Source organism: Zingiber officinale, chromosome 1B, assembly GCF_018446385.1.
Source record: "Zingiber officinale cultivar Zhangliang chromosome 1B, Zo_v1.1, whole genome shotgun sequence".
Lineage (NCBI taxonomy): Eukaryota > Viridiplantae > Streptophyta > Magnoliopsida > Zingiberales > Zingiberaceae > Zingiber > Zingiber officinale.
Genome location: NC_055986.1, coordinates 117,550,007 through 117,564,693, shown reverse-complemented (window position 1 = coordinate 117,564,693; position 14,687 = coordinate 117,550,007). Strand labels below are relative to the sequence as shown.

Genomic DNA, 14,687 nt, shown 5'->3' with positions numbered 1-14,687 from the left:
TGCAATTCTCATTCAACATATTAGTAAACAAAACACCTTAACTTTGAACCCTTTGACATAATCAAAACATAGGTTCGATCATCGGATGCTTCCCGTAAAACTTATTTTAAAATTTTTTTAAAAATATTTTAAAAAATCTTTTAAAAATCTTTTACCCTAAACGAACGAGAAAGCGACGAAAAAATGCTCGAATGGTAGTTGTACCAATTCAGAGCAACCCCGCTCTGATACCAATTGTTGGATCGAGACCGCGCTAGAGGAGGGGGTGAATAGCGCTCGTGGCTTTCACGCGTTTCGAAATTAAAAACATGACGAGTAATGCAGCGAAAATAATAAAAGAAATAAGCAATCACACAGAAGACACCAAAGGTTTACTTGGTTCGGAGCCTGTGTCGACTCTTACTCCAAGGCTCACGCTCGTTGAGCATTTACGTTGGGCAACAACTATAATCTCGTAAAGATAGTTACAAATTTCAAGTACAATTAATAATGAAATATACCAACGACAAGATTAATAGTAGATTCTGAGCTCTGGGGTCATCGACGTCAAGTTACGGCTTCGTCGGAACTTCTCGCTAGCAGCTGGTTGCGTAAGAATTGCTTTGATTGTGTTGTATCAAAGGTGCTGCTCGAACCTCCTTTTATGCACTGTTGGAGCCGCCTCAAAGCTTCACTGAGGCACCTCAAACTCGCCGAGTCAACCGCATGGATGAGCGCTGAAATCTTCTTCGCTGATCCGGTTGAAGGCGCCTCCATCAACCTTGAAGGCGCCTCCAAGCTGTCCAAGGCGCCTCCAGCTCAGTCTGAGGCGCCTCCAGCTTTGTTGTGCGCAAACTCAGCTCCTTTGCACCCGAGGCGCCTCTAAGCTCCATGGAGGTGCCTCGGACACTGTTCATCCGAGGGAAAATCTTGTTTTCTTGTACCTGCAAAACATGTTAGTCCCAAAACACAAACATATCCTGCAAAACATAAATATGATAATCGAAATATTTTGACAGTCTCTGGACTGTCCGGTTCTAACTTCGGATTTCCGACTGGAAACCCTAGGTCGAACCGACGCCTACTGTTCCCTCTTCCGAGGAACGCGTCCTCACCTACTCAACTCAGGAGAGTTTTACCTTTCGCCAATTCGGTCCTCTAGACCGACTGGACTTTTGCTCGGTGCTCGAGTCTTCCGGTCTTCATGCTGGACGTCCGGTCCACGACCCGTCCAGTCTTCTACCCCGTTCACGACACCATGATTTCAACCTAGGGTTAACGCCCCCTAGGATTTTTGCTCGAAGACCTCGGCCCGCACAGGCTTTCCGCATAGGGTTACCACCCCCTATGACCTAGGGTTACCGTCCCCTAGGGTTTTCCACTTACCTAACCGCAGCTAGGACTTTTGCCTAAGTACACTTAGGACTTTTCCTGCAATGCTCATTCAACATATTAGTAAACAAAACACCTTAACTTTGAACCTTTTGACATAATCAAAACATAGGTTCGATCGTCGGATGCTTCCCGCACTAACACAAAGAAGTTATAAGATCGATGCACGTGAGAGGGGGGGTGTGAATCACATGATTTTAAAGATGCTAAATCTTTTTAGAACTTAAAAGAAAATATGTAGCAGGAAATTAAACTAAGAAAGAGGAAGCTACGAGAAAGAGAACATAAGTATTTTTACTTGGTTTGAAGTTTTCGACGACTCGTACTTTAAGACCCAGGCCATTTGGACCTATCGATGGACAATTCACTAAAATCCTCTACCAGTAAACTACCGATAGAGTAATCGAGCACACAGAATAATACGAGGAAAGTGTAACACTCTACACTTTCCTTAATAATATAACAAAGAATTGTAACTTAAATTTTTACCAATACAAAGATGTAAAATTTAAAGTGCCTGTGTGTTGGTGTTGGAAGCAATCTTTTGGTGTCGTAGGAGTTTTCTTGGAGTAACGTGCGAGTACGAAAGTTAGAGCAAAAGATATTTTAGGCTACTATTCGAAGCTGCTTTTATAGCCAACTCCCGACGCTTGGACCACCCCCGGTGCCTAGACCGTTGACATGGTCGTACCTCGATGAAACTCTATCCATGAAAAATCTATACAATTTCGGGTGCTTAAACCAGTCCGGGTGCTTAGACTGTGACATATTTTGGTCAATTAGTGTGCGCCACCTCAGCTCGGCTAGTCGCCCATCCTGTCCCTTTCCAGACACTTGGACTAACTCCAGGTGCCCGAACCTTTGAGCCCTTGGACTGTGTCTGGGCGCCTGAAGCCCCTCTTTTAGCCTTATGATTTCCTACATCACAAAGTTACCATAATAAAATATAACCTACAAACTAGAGTTAGTATAGTATAGAATATAATGATTATTAATTAGATTCTGTTCCCAAGACCAGGATCTAATCATGGTCTTAGCTTAGACTTCCAAAATGGATCTAAGCTGGATCAGCGCCTACAATCCCACAGGGACTCGTTCTCACTGGAACACTCTTTTCCAGTGACTTACCTCACCTACCATTTGTAGTCTCTTGAATTGCCTCTTGACCCACTAGGTCTTCCTACTAGAATTACACATCCGAACTTCAGCCAATCATCTGGAATCGAACATCCCAACTAGACTTCAGCCAACTGTTAGGTTCCACATACCCAGCTAGACTTCCTGTCAAAATCACACATTTGGACTTCAATTTGGTATCAGATCCTCTAAACTTGTTAATTCCTGCACACTCAGTAAAGGGGTTAGACAAATATAACATCTAACTTTAATCTATTTGTTATTGATCAAAACCTAAATTTGACTATTGGTGCTAACTGCATCAATAGAAGTATTCTCGTTAAGGGACACTGGAACAACATCCCTTAGAGCTAACGGAGAGGGGGGGGGGGGGGGGGTGTGCGATGGGTGCTGGGGTAGGCGCAACATCTGTAGTGGTCTCCGGCCTGGTTAGATTAATAATTTTTGCACCCCCAAGCCTCCAATTCAGCATTAGTCATTTTGAGATTATTCTCGAAGGTAGTTTTTAGCATAGTGGTAGCTGCAATAAAAGAAGTATTTTTAGTTAAAAAAATAAGAGTCAAGGAAAGCGACAGGATGATACCAAAAGATAGTCGAAGAGGAGTTGGAATAGAGCTCAACCCAAACATGTGAAGCAACCCCTCCTCAAGCAGAGAAGTACCGTTGAACTTCATATCTTGAAGCTGCTTAGAAGCATGGAAGTAGCCTCGTACCAGGTGATTGTCTCTTACAAGAGGGGATAGGTAAATCACGTTACCAACGCCTTGGCCAAACATGGGAATAGGAGGCCGAATAAAGAAAAATCGGGGTTTCCATCCTTTATGAGAAGTGGGAAGGTTCTTGAGCAGACCGTGACCCACTAGGGAGGATAAGAAAAATACCACATCTTCTATCTTCTTGGGATAGAAGAAATATTGGAAAAGACGAACACTCAAAGGTATGCGGTACAAAGGGAATAAAATGATTATTCTCGTCAAGATACGAAAGGAGTTAGGCCCTAACTAGGACAAGAGAATGCTAAAATATTACGATATTTCAAAGAAAAATGGATGAATGGGGAAGCCTAATCCACTTATCAAATGACTACAAAAGAAGGTGACACATCACGAGGGTGGATGGTCAGGACGATCATTATCATTAGGAAGTATCAAGGTGCGATTATCCGAGATCTTGTAGGTGATTCTTAGGCGATCTAAGGCAGCGCAGCTAAAACTAGACTCTATTGATTGGTATCAGGGAATGGAGGAGGAAGGAGGCCTTGCTGCCATCACAAAGATTGACGCTAAAAGGATGAACTAAAAGCAGACTAGCGAACATTCAAACATCGAGAAAAGTTAGAAACTTAATTTGGTGTGAAAATACAAGGAACCTGAAGTGGAAGCAAAGGAGGAGGTTGGTGGACGCAAAAGACGGGTTGCATAAAATGATAAGGGTTTTTCTATCACATTTATATTGGTTAGCGTTTAGTTGGAACCTTTGGATCAGGATCAAGAAGGGCGTAAGGAAACACTATTAGTCGTTTGATCGAGCTCGAATTATGAAAGTGAAATAATCATTATGCTGGAGATAGACGGTCATTCTTATTCATCAAAGGTCTCATCATATTAGTTTGATATACCCTCAAAGATAAATGTATTCTCTAGGATTGAAAGTCAAGGTTGACAAGTCATGTCCTAGCATTTAAAGAGGCATGTTGATAATTAAAGCGAGGATCTCATTAAAAATGAGCCAAAGATTTCCTAGTCCATGTGTATTACAGACCAAGTTGAGAATTGGTCACAGTGTTGCAATCAGTCGAACTTGCAGTCGAACTTGCAGTCGAACTTGCATCTTTCGATTAGATTTAGGGGATTAGTGATGTAAGGATATTTCCTAGATGTCAAGTAGCCAAGAGGGTCAATAATCAAGTCAGGATAACATGCAAGGTCAGCAAGGGACAACTTTCGACTATGCTTAGCGCTCGATTCCCGATTGTTCTTGATTCCGACTCTTGACTCCAAGCCATCAGGGCTCCTGACTCCGACTCTCGACTCCAAGCTATCAGGTTCCCTACTCTGACTCTCAACTCCAAGCCACCCAGCCACTGACTCCTGACTTCCACTTCCCAAATGAACAGTTATTCAAGGTGAGGCGTGAACCATGTTGCCATGAATGCGAAAGCGGTGGAAAACGTGGGTATTTACTTCGGAATAAATGGGCAATAAATGTCCATTTATTCCCAAGAATATGATAACGTCGACGAGAAACAAGGAGAACGTGATACATCACTCCAACCCTATAAAAGGTAGATCAACTCCAAGGCGAGAGGTACTCTAGCAACTACTTTCTCTTTGACCAAAAGCTAACTTGAGTGTCAGAATGACTTCGTCGAGACTCTTTGACCGTCATTCTAACTCATTTTCTACGAGTCTTCTCCACAGTATAAGAGCCAGGTCATCCTCCCAATCTGTAATAATCATAACACATTACCGAGAGTCAGACGTCTCTGTTCTCAGACATGATCAGTTATCACATGATAGGTTTATAGAATTGAGTAAGGGTTGAATCTCGATAAAAATCTAAAAATTATCCTCCCATATGATGACTAGTTTTAATTTCCTGATTTACTCCCTCCTACAGGGGCGTAGCCAGGATTTTCGATTAGGAGGGGCAATTTTCAAAAATTCATGAAACGAGGATGGAATAACTTACAACTCTTGGAAGATCATTGATTTTGAGAAAAATAGAGAAGATAAAATAGAGGGGAAGAAGTAAAAAAAAAAAAGAGAGAACTTTACTTTCTTTGTTAGCAACCTTGACTAGTTTTGGTGAACTCGGCAATAACACAAAGAGAGTAAGGTAAGATAAGCATGACTATTTTGCCGTGGCAATAAAATCCTAAAAAATACCAGAAGAGGAAGAAGATAGGGGGGTTGATGGCTGCAATTGATCTTGTTGCTAGAAGAGGGCAGCAACTGGTGTTACATTTCTTGCTTGCTGGAGAAGAGAAAGGAGAAGAAAAAAGCTCTTGTGCTTTAGAAGAGGAGAGGAAAAAATTGTAGGTTTTCTAATGTTGGAGAAGAGAAGGAGAAGAAGCAAACGAGGAAGAAGAGGGAAAAAAAATAAAAGATAGGAATGGGCGAAGGGGTGGCATACGGTACAATTAGGATGTAACATGTATAGGGAGAAGGGAGAGAGAAAAAAATGAAAGGTTTCGTCCAAAATATCCTAATTCTTTTTAAATCATTTGAACTCTGTTTAAACATTAAACTTGGTTTGGTCATAACTCAACTTCAAATCAATTCCAATTTGAACCAACATAATACTTATCTCCATATCTACTTGTTGAATTTAGTTCAAACTCGATTCAATTTTAATTTAGCTTCCTTACTTTGTTTCCTACTATTTAGTTCATCCGTTTATTATTATATATTTTATTTTTAAAATTTAATACTTAACATTTAAAATCGTGATATTTCTCCATAGAAGTGGTACCAATGGATAACTTAGATCATGAACTTTCCAAATATGTGATCAATTTTAATTTTCGACATTGAATGGTGATGAATTAACTACTCAAAGTGATTATATATATATATATATTATTTTTTAATAAAATGTGAGGGGCGGTCGCACCCCCTCTCCTTAAGGTGGCTACGCCCCTGCTCCTACTAATGTGGACCGTTAATGTGATAAATTTCACCTTTTACATAGTTGCAGAATAAACTAATATTTAAATAAATAAAAACAATAATATATACTCAAAATATATCAAGCTGTGTGAGTGAAGGAGGAAAGGGTGTCTTGAAAAAAATAACTAAACTATGGGGGTAATTCTTTCCTTCAACGTTGTTTCATCAAATTTATATCGTGACTTGTCTCGAAAACTTAAGGGATTAATCCCAGAGACTGAAGGAATGATAGTATCTTGCTTTCCGTAATCGGTTAACCGCTCAGAAACAGATTATAGAGCCCATGATTATATTGTAGATATTATATATAATGGTAGTTAACCCTTTTGATTAGAATTATTAAGAAAATCTGCATTCTATAGATTTCTTCCGTCTCTGCCTGTAATTGAGCAATCATAAGCATAGACTCAGAGCTTAGGAAATAATAGGTAATGACTCACAGAGAACGGGAAAGAAAACAAGTTGCTACCTCAATAAGCGTAGTCATAAGAAAACTCCGAGATGCCAATCATGGCACTCAGAATCTGAGACAAGAGGTAGAAAGTACCCACAAAAACAATGACCACGAGAACCGCAGTGATGGGGTTCTTCAACAGATCGAAGATGGGCTGAGAGATGGTGTAGATGGCCCCCGTGCTCACTGTCAGCACGTACAGAGCATACCTCCTCACGTTGTCCCAGAACTCCTCCATCAGAGGTCCCTCGGGCCCCAGGGCCATGGCCTGCTCGACCCCCATGACAAGAATGGCGAGGCTGAGAGACGCTCCAGCGAGGACAGACCAACTCGAGAGACCTCCTGGCTCTGCTGCTTCTGCCTTTGCGGTCTTGATCGAGATGGGAGCTGGGGACTTGGATTTGGGTCCAGGGATGGCGGCTGATGGGCGCGTGGAGCTCAGTAGCGATGAGAGCGTGGATGGGGGCTTTGGAGGAAGCGGTATCGGCGGTCGGAAGGCATCTCTTGGGAGAGGGCGGTGAGGTTTGAGATGGAGAACACAATTCATGGCTTGTTGCAGTGCGGCAGCGTGAAGGAGGAAGAACAGGGACGGGATAACGCTCGATGGAGTTTGTTGCTTTGTGGATGAGGTTTCTTAAGGCCTAAAATTTTATTCATATATATTTTTGAATATAACTTTAAGGGCTAAAATATCAGAAAGAAATAACGATAAAAAATATTTTAGGTCTTACGCACATGGAAAGAAGTAAAATATTAGATGTACGTTTTTGAAAATTTCTCTACTTTAAAATTTAGGCGGGGTCATATGTATATTTACCCCCGTTTTTTGCCTTTTTTTTTTTAGTAAAGTTATTAATGTTTTGGAAATCTATTTTAAGCCGTTTGATGGGCAGATATCGTATTGGCATTCGATAATAAGTAGCCCAACAAACCTAGTGAAAAGCTAACCCGTTAAAATATTTGGTCAGATTGACAGAAAGAGGAGGATCATGGCGGCGTTAATGGCGAGATCCGGCCTTCGATCTGCGTCTTTGCTTCTCCGGCAGGGAGCGAAGAGCAAAGCTGCAGAGGCACCCAAGCGGAGCTTCTCCGCTTCCGCCCACGATGACGCCAGTATTGCCCCTCCGTTCTTCGTCCTTCGATTAGGGTTTTTGTTTTTTTTGGCTTTGGGGGAGGGGGTGATTTAGATCGGTGGTTCTTGTCACCTCTGGTTCTCGAATTCTTGATGCCTGTGAAATAAGGTGCGTTTTGTTGCGATCTTTGCAGGTGAAGCTGCGAAGTGGGAGAAGATAGCATATGGTGGTATTTTTACCTGCACGATCCTTTCCATCTACAACCTCTCCAAAGGGCATCCCCATTACGAAGAAACTCCGGTATCTCCTCATTTTTTTACGTCTTTGTCGTTGATGATTTCATAGTGCTCAATTTACGAGATTTTTCTGTCATCCTTTGCAGGCTTACACTTATTTGCACATCCGTAACAAGGAATTCCCATGGGGTTTGTCTTTTTACCCTGATATTTTGTCCCCCTATCCTCGGTTGAATTTGATTTGTGTCCATTTTTAAAAAAAAAAATTGCAATATCAATTGATCATTTTGGTAACGAATACTTCCTTTATCTCATGAAAAATTTTACTTGTTTCGTTAGTGGTATCTTTTTTGAAAAACTTCTTACCTAGTTAAATTATTTTGCATGATTGCCTTTTAGCAGTTGTTCTTGACATATTCGAAGGATGCACATGCATGATAAAGAAATCTGAAATTAAAATAATTATGAAGCCCTCGTGAAATTGGTATCAGGCGCTTCTGTAATGTTCAATTTACCTTTGTATGTTATGTATAATTATACTCATTCTTTGATCATCTAACTTCTAACCTCAAACTGCCCTACGCTGTTTGGTGACATCTGTTAATTAGCAGGGTTATTGGACGTGATTTTAGAAAATGTTTCGTTTGTATTCCTATTCATTCCATTTCCTCTTTCTTGAGAAGCCAATTCTTTTTATGTTTTGTTTATAACCCAAAACATGGTAGTGGAGGGTGACAACGCAAAAAAGACTTGAAGGGTATTATTGTAAACATTGCTGAATGCTAAGGAACAAAATTCCAGTGGAGTCTACTTGTCTCCTGGTAGAGTGTTATTCATTTGAATACAATACATGAACACAATCACATCTTAGAGAGCCGGAGGAAAGACATAGAGATGTCAAACCAGCAAACTTAGTAAAATAAGGCTAAAAGTTTCTTTCAGATTTTTTTTTTGTCTGTACAATTACAAATCAAGGCACATCTCATTTTATTATAGACGAGAGTGGATTCAAGGAAAAAGACACTGGGAGCAACTAATTGGCAATTGAGAGTTATTTCTTCACGTTTGATTTTCTCTTTTCTTGTCTCTTCTTTTGGATATTCATTCATTTTATTTGGTGGTGATAAGTGGCTAAGATTGCCTTTAGTCCCTATGTATTTTAGGTTACTTCTATATGAACTAATCAATCATATTCGAGATAAAGGTTTTTGGTGCATGCTATATACAGCAGCTGATATAGTGTTAATTGATGAGTGTAAGTAGATTAAATTCTAAGCATGAATTATAGAAAATCTTTAGAAACTAGTGGTTTTAAGATAAGTAGAACATAAATCTCTATAAAAGATTTAGATACCTTGGATTCGTTATCAATGAAGATATTGTTAATATGGAAAAAGGTTTTATATTCATACTGTTAAAATGAATCTTGTGTGTTTGCTCTTTAAGCTAAAAGGAAAGACTTACATTAGTGTTGTATGACTTATTGTATTTTATGGATCAAAGTGTTGGGCAATTAGGAAGCTAAATGTATGAGAAATTGATGCAACACAAATGAGAACACTAAGATTGATGTGTAGAGGTACTAAAAATGATATAATAAAAAATATTAATTCGGAATAATTATACTTAGCTCATGATAAAATAAGAGAAAATAGGTTGTGATGGTATTGGCATGTTTAAAGATGTTCAATAGATGTTATACATAGAAGAATTGAATCTATTAGGGCAGATGGCTTGGAGGGCATAGGAGGATCAATTAAATTAATAAATACTAAAATGAAAAATGATTAGTTGACTTGAATATTACTAGTAATACATATAACCATTCATAAAGCTCTATGGAGTTATAAGATTCATCATTGACAAACATGGCTTATTGATGATGATAACAATGATGACTTATTATCAATGCATAATTATATGAAAAATCTAGCAACTAAGGAACATTAAGATGAACAGAAGTTCAGTGGACTAGACTGACTTACTGAATTTCTTGTGGGCTTTCTCAACAGACATTTTTGTAGACTAACGATGTTGTTTTAAGTTTTTAACTTAAACTAGACAGCCATCATCCAGTGGACACAGACATGAATGCGAGTCTTTTTTGTTCTTCACCTTATTTTATGTATATGTTTTATTTGCTCAACTCATGTTGAATGAGATGGCTGTAATTAGATGCTTTATTTGCTCAACTCATGTTGAATGAGATGGCTGTAATTGGATGTTTTATTTGCTCAACTCATGTTAAATGAGATGGCTGTAATTGGATGCACATTTTCCTCATACTACGTTGATAAGATACTGTGACAAGCATAGACGGATTGAATTTTATGGATTGCGGGCATGAATTTTACCAGAATCTGTTCTGATTTTGATGGGTTCTTTTTTCAGAAGTCAGATTGAGTGACTTGTCAAAAAAATCTTGACTCGAAAGTTGCATCTAGTTTGATTTCAGTCAAAACTCTAATTGCCATACGGGGAACTAATTGCATGAGCCATGAAAAGTGAAATCTTAAGTTTTCAAGATATAAAATAAATTGCATAAAACTGTGTGCTATTGACTTTTATTCTGGTCTAATCTACAAGAACTAATTTTAAAAAATTGTAATATTGTTGTTATCTGTCAAGATTCTTACTGATTTTGAATATCTGTGTATTTTTTGCAGTATTTTTGCCTATGCAGCTGACAAAACATGTATATGTGTTACTTGTTTGAATGATTGTCTCACCAACTAGGATTGCATATAAATATTGAACATTTACATATTTGATATTGATTTTGCACTTTCACTTTTTTGACAATCTTTATTGGATTTGGTTTCCAGGTCCAGATGGTCTCTTTGAGGCGAAGCATCATGATCACTAAAAACAATTTTAATGTCAATGTTCCTGCTCGGGTAGCCTGTAGCTTGGAAACAGGATTCACTTTGGAAAGCTATCCTGCTTTTACTTTCATGTTCAATAATAACACAGAAACTAGTGAATTGAATAACACTTTGATGTTGCTTTGATGCTTTCTTTTGCTATCATTGAGTTATAAGGTTATGACAAATTTCAGGACCAATTGGTTCTGGTTATTTATGGATTGTACATCATATTTGATGACACCGCGCAGATTGGCGCATTTATGCAATTACCATCGATTAAGTCAACAGTAGACTTCTCTGTTTACTTTGAAACTTCTTGGAAAACTAGTACAATTCAGGTTCTACCGAAGCCCTGAGATTCAATCTTTGTTTTGTAGTGTTGACGCTGAAGCTTCCCAGTGTATTTGTTGTGCCAATTATTTTCTTTGGTTCAGCATTTTAGGCATCCAAATTAGCAGCAAGTTTCTGAAGAGTATTTTGTATGTTATAGGATGAGACGTACTAAAGTGGAAGAAAATAATAGATAAAGAAAACAATAAGTTGTAAATGAGGAAAACTTAAATTAGTTAATATAAAAAAACATTAATGAATACCATCAGAACATTTGAAAGCAGCAAAGCTTTCCTTTTGCAATACCCTAAGAAAACAAAATGATTGATGCAATGAACTGCAATCACCGCCTACAACTATTTTTCTACAGCTTCCTGCTTACTGCTATCTACTCTGTTTCGAATGTCTGAAAATTTTGATCGTTCGCTTGGGATGTTAGTGAACTACTAGTTTCCAATTGAACAACTTCTCCGTTACCATTTTCAGATGATGAATTGTTGTGGGGCTCCTTTGATTCCAATGGTACGGGTACTGTCTCAATCTTCTGCTCCGTCAGTTCAGTCTTCAACTTAGGTTTTTCCTTGCCTTGAGATTGCATCTTTGTTTTATTCATTTCTTCATGAACAATAGTTGTTTGATTTTCAGAAACTGTGGAATTAGCTGGATCCGGCTTCATTATCAGGTTAACTGGAGATTCAACCAACTCTATAGATACAGTAGTAGAGTTCTTCTGAAAATAGATCTTATGATTCAAAAAATATGAGGAATTTGCTAGCAATTCGCCTGCATCTGTTGACAATTGTGTCTCTTTGCTGGTTTGATTGTTGACGACGCTTGAAATTCTCATATCAGGTTGTCGACCTTCATTTTTGGATTCAACTACAGTCATATCTTGGAGAGACATCTTGTCTAGGATTGGAGTTTCAAATCTACTGGCAAATGTAGCATTATTTGCAGTCAAACTTCCTTGGTGATTAATACTTGAATTGTTCCCTCTGGTATTATCTAGTAGCATGGAGGCAGATGAATTTTCTTCCTTTCTAACATCTGATTCATTTTTGTCAATGTTCTTTTTTGCTCGGTGTTCAGATTCAGAATCTAGCTTTTCTTTTAGAACATGCTGAGCCTCCTCTTTGTTGTCCTTACCATGGGGATCAATCTCACCAAGTTTCTCCACTGCTTCATTTTTAGATTCATATCTTTGGTTTCCTTCAGGCATATCTCCAGTCTCTCCTTCTTTCCTCTTCTTATCATCTGACTTATTTCTGTCAAGGTTCTTCATTACGTCATTTTCAAATTCAGGTTCAAATTCATTCACTTGGACCACATGAGCTACAGCACTAGAAGCATCATCGGCCTTAAAACTTCTTTCTTGTGCTGCCTGAGATGCTTCTTTATGGTCCACTTCTTGAATGGTATGGACTACTTCACTGGACACATCGTCTCCTTTGAAACTTATTTCACGAGCCTTATGAACTGCCTCATTGTGTTCATGGTCATCAATCCCATCCCATTCCTTTGATTGATCCTCCTTTTCTTCTTCAAGGCCAGCTTCTTCTTCATCCTCAAGTTCCACATCAGATCCACCTTCATCCATGACTTCTTCCTGCCTAATTCCATGTCCTACTGCAATAGAATCTTTTTTCGCCTCATCGACACCCTTGTCCTCATCCCTGTCCACTACTTCAGCTATGTGAGGCAGATCCTCCCTCCCAAATCTTCTAATGTTGAACCACCTCTCGTCACCCTTCTCCCTCCTCTCTTCAAATGTTTCCTTCTTGTCATGGGAGTGATTCATTCGACAGAGCAACCAGATGCAGATGGCAATCAAAAGACACATGTGAAGAACAGTCTTCATCTTATGACTCCCTTTTCCCCTCTGGTTCCTACTGGACACCTGCCTCAACATGGCGACCGTAGTCGGGGGATCTCTCAACCTTGCAATGCCTATCCACGGGTACAAATAGGAACCTTAAGACCAAATCAAAACATCCGATCGCATCAATTAGAACAAGATGGTAGTGTTGTCGATCAACTTCCAGATCCTTTTTTCCTTCTTGAAAAACAATTAAGATTTCAGTGCAGAAAAAAACGCCACAATCCAAACAAATTATATCTAGTAGACAACAAGGTCCATCCGATTATTTTTTTTTTCAAATAAAGGGGAATAACATATACTAAATTTTTTTTTTCAAATGAGAAAAAAACTGCTAAAATAATCAAGAAATCTTATCATAATCCTGCAAAGAACAAGTTGAAATTCCCTTCGAATGAACGAAAACGCCAAATCTTCTCAAAATTGCAGGCAGAGAATAGCATGAAGCACCTTGAGACATGGTATATTATTATTACATATCTATAAGCGAGATAGGAAAAATAACACGAGAAGGAAAACAAATTAACAATCAAGGAAATTGAAAAAAAGGAGCAAGAAACCCTAATGAAGGTCCAAAGCCCCTTAAATCAGACAACCCAGAGCTTTGCGACACAAAATCCAACCATATCAGAAAAGCGAACCTCACATAACAGCACGAGGAGAGGGAAAACGTACCTGGAGCGAAGATCTGAAGCCTCCTTGTTCCTCCGTTCCCTGCTGCCGTTACCGTAGACGAAGGAAGAGACGAGGAGAGCAACAATACAAAGGAGGAGGACTCAGATCGCGATGTGATGGCCACTCCGGTCAAACGGCATCTCCAATAGAGCTTTTGAGAGTTTAGCTCCTTCAGTTTCTCTTTACTGACGTGTCCATGGAAATTAAAGAGCTGGGTTTGAAATTTCGAACCCAGTTTTTAATCTCTCTCCCTTTTTTTAGAAAAATTTAATTTAATTTTATAGGGCAAACAAAAAAACCCCAGAAAAAACCCCATTCAGGCAGTGGTACGTTACGTGGGTAGGAATACAATGTTCAATAAATCCTCAATCCTTTAATTAGTAATTAAAAAAACGCACACAAATAACAACTTTGATTAAATTCGAACCTCACCAATAAGAACTTTATTTTATATATATATATATTTAGAGGGCTGCTTCCCCCCCCCCCCCCCGGTCAACCCACCTCCCCTCTCTCTCCCAGCCAAAAGTCGCATGTACCCCTCCACCTCCCCTTTTTGATTTTTTATTTTTTTTTAATTTCATTTAATTCTGATTTTATTTTAATTTTTTAATTAATTTTATTTAAAAATAACTCTCATACAATTATATTTTTAATTTTATTTAATTTTACTTTTTTAATTAATTTAATTTATTATTTTTTATCAATACTTTATTTTTTAATTTTATATAAATTTTATTTAGTTTTTATTTTTTTAATTAATTTAATTTATTATTTTTTATCAATACTTTATTTTTCAATTTTATATAAATTTTATTTATTTTTATTTTTTAAATAATTTAATTTATTATTTTTTTCATAATACTTATATTTTTTCAATTGATTTTTTTAAATTGTAATTTTTTATTAATTTTTTTAATCAATTTCTTTATCAAATTTTTTTCAGTTTTATTTTTTTATATGTTTATAATCTTTTATTTATTTTTAGTTTATATTT

At 38.1% G+C, this 14,687-nt stretch overlaps 3 protein-coding genes across 3 annotated transcripts; 1 reads left to right on the top strand and 2 right to left on the bottom strand.

The window, feature by feature from the left end:
• Positions 1–6,471: 6,471 nt before the first annotated feature.
• LOC121990473 lies at positions 6,472–7,260 on the bottom strand. Its single transcript, XM_042544628.1, has 2 exons — positions 6,649–7,260; positions 6,472–6,558 (listed from the first exon to the last, which is right to left on the bottom strand). Exon 1 carries the CDS (start codon positions 7,178–7,180, stop codon positions 6,650–6,652), a length of 531 nt encoding a protein of 176 aa, XP_042400562.1. The 5' UTR covers positions 7,181–7,260; the 3' UTR covers positions 6,472–6,558; position 6,649.
• Positions 7,261–7,533: 273 nt separating this feature from the next.
• On the top strand, positions 7,534–11,094 carry LOC121975105 (cytochrome c oxidase subunit 6a, mitochondrial-like). The gene is made up of 4 exons (XM_042526519.1): positions 7,534–7,746; positions 7,900–8,006; positions 8,089–8,131; positions 10,768–11,094. Exons 1-4 carry the CDS (start codon positions 7,623–7,625, stop codon positions 10,806–10,808), a joined length of 315 nt encoding a protein of 104 aa, XP_042382453.1. The 5' UTR covers positions 7,534–7,622; the 3' UTR covers positions 10,809–11,094.
• A 258-nt stretch (positions 11,095–11,352) lies between these two features.
• LOC121975099 (peptidyl-prolyl cis-trans isomerase 1-like) lies at positions 11,353–13,852 on the bottom strand. Its single transcript, XM_042526509.1, has 2 exons — positions 13,691–13,852; positions 11,353–13,086 (listed from the first exon to the last, which is right to left on the bottom strand). Exon 2 carries the CDS (start codon positions 13,046–13,048, stop codon positions 11,528–11,530), a length of 1,521 nt encoding a protein of 506 aa, XP_042382443.1. The 5' UTR covers positions 13,049–13,086; positions 13,691–13,852; the 3' UTR covers positions 11,353–11,527.
• Positions 13,853–14,687: the final 835 nt, after the last annotated feature.

Coding starts and splice junctions, on each gene's coding strand:
- LOC121990473 (XM_042544628.1), bottom strand. CDS start 7,180: ATGAATTGTGTTCTCCATCTCAAACCTCACCGCCCTCTCCCAAGAGAT.
- LOC121975105 (XM_042526519.1), top strand. CDS start 7,623: ATGGCGGCGTTAATGGCGAGATCCGGCCTTCGATCTGCGTCTTTGCTT. Junction 7,747..7,899: donor TTCCGCCCACGATGACGCCA/GTATTGCCCCTC, acceptor CGATCTTTGCAG/GTGAAGCTGCGAAGTGGGAG. Junction 8,007..8,088: donor CCCATTACGAAGAAACTCCG/GTATCTCCTCAT, acceptor CATCCTTTGCAG/GCTTACACTTATTTGCACAT.
- LOC121975099 (XM_042526509.1), bottom strand. CDS start 13,048: ATGTTGAGGCAGGTGTCCAGTAGGAACCAGAGGGGAAAAGGGAGTCAT.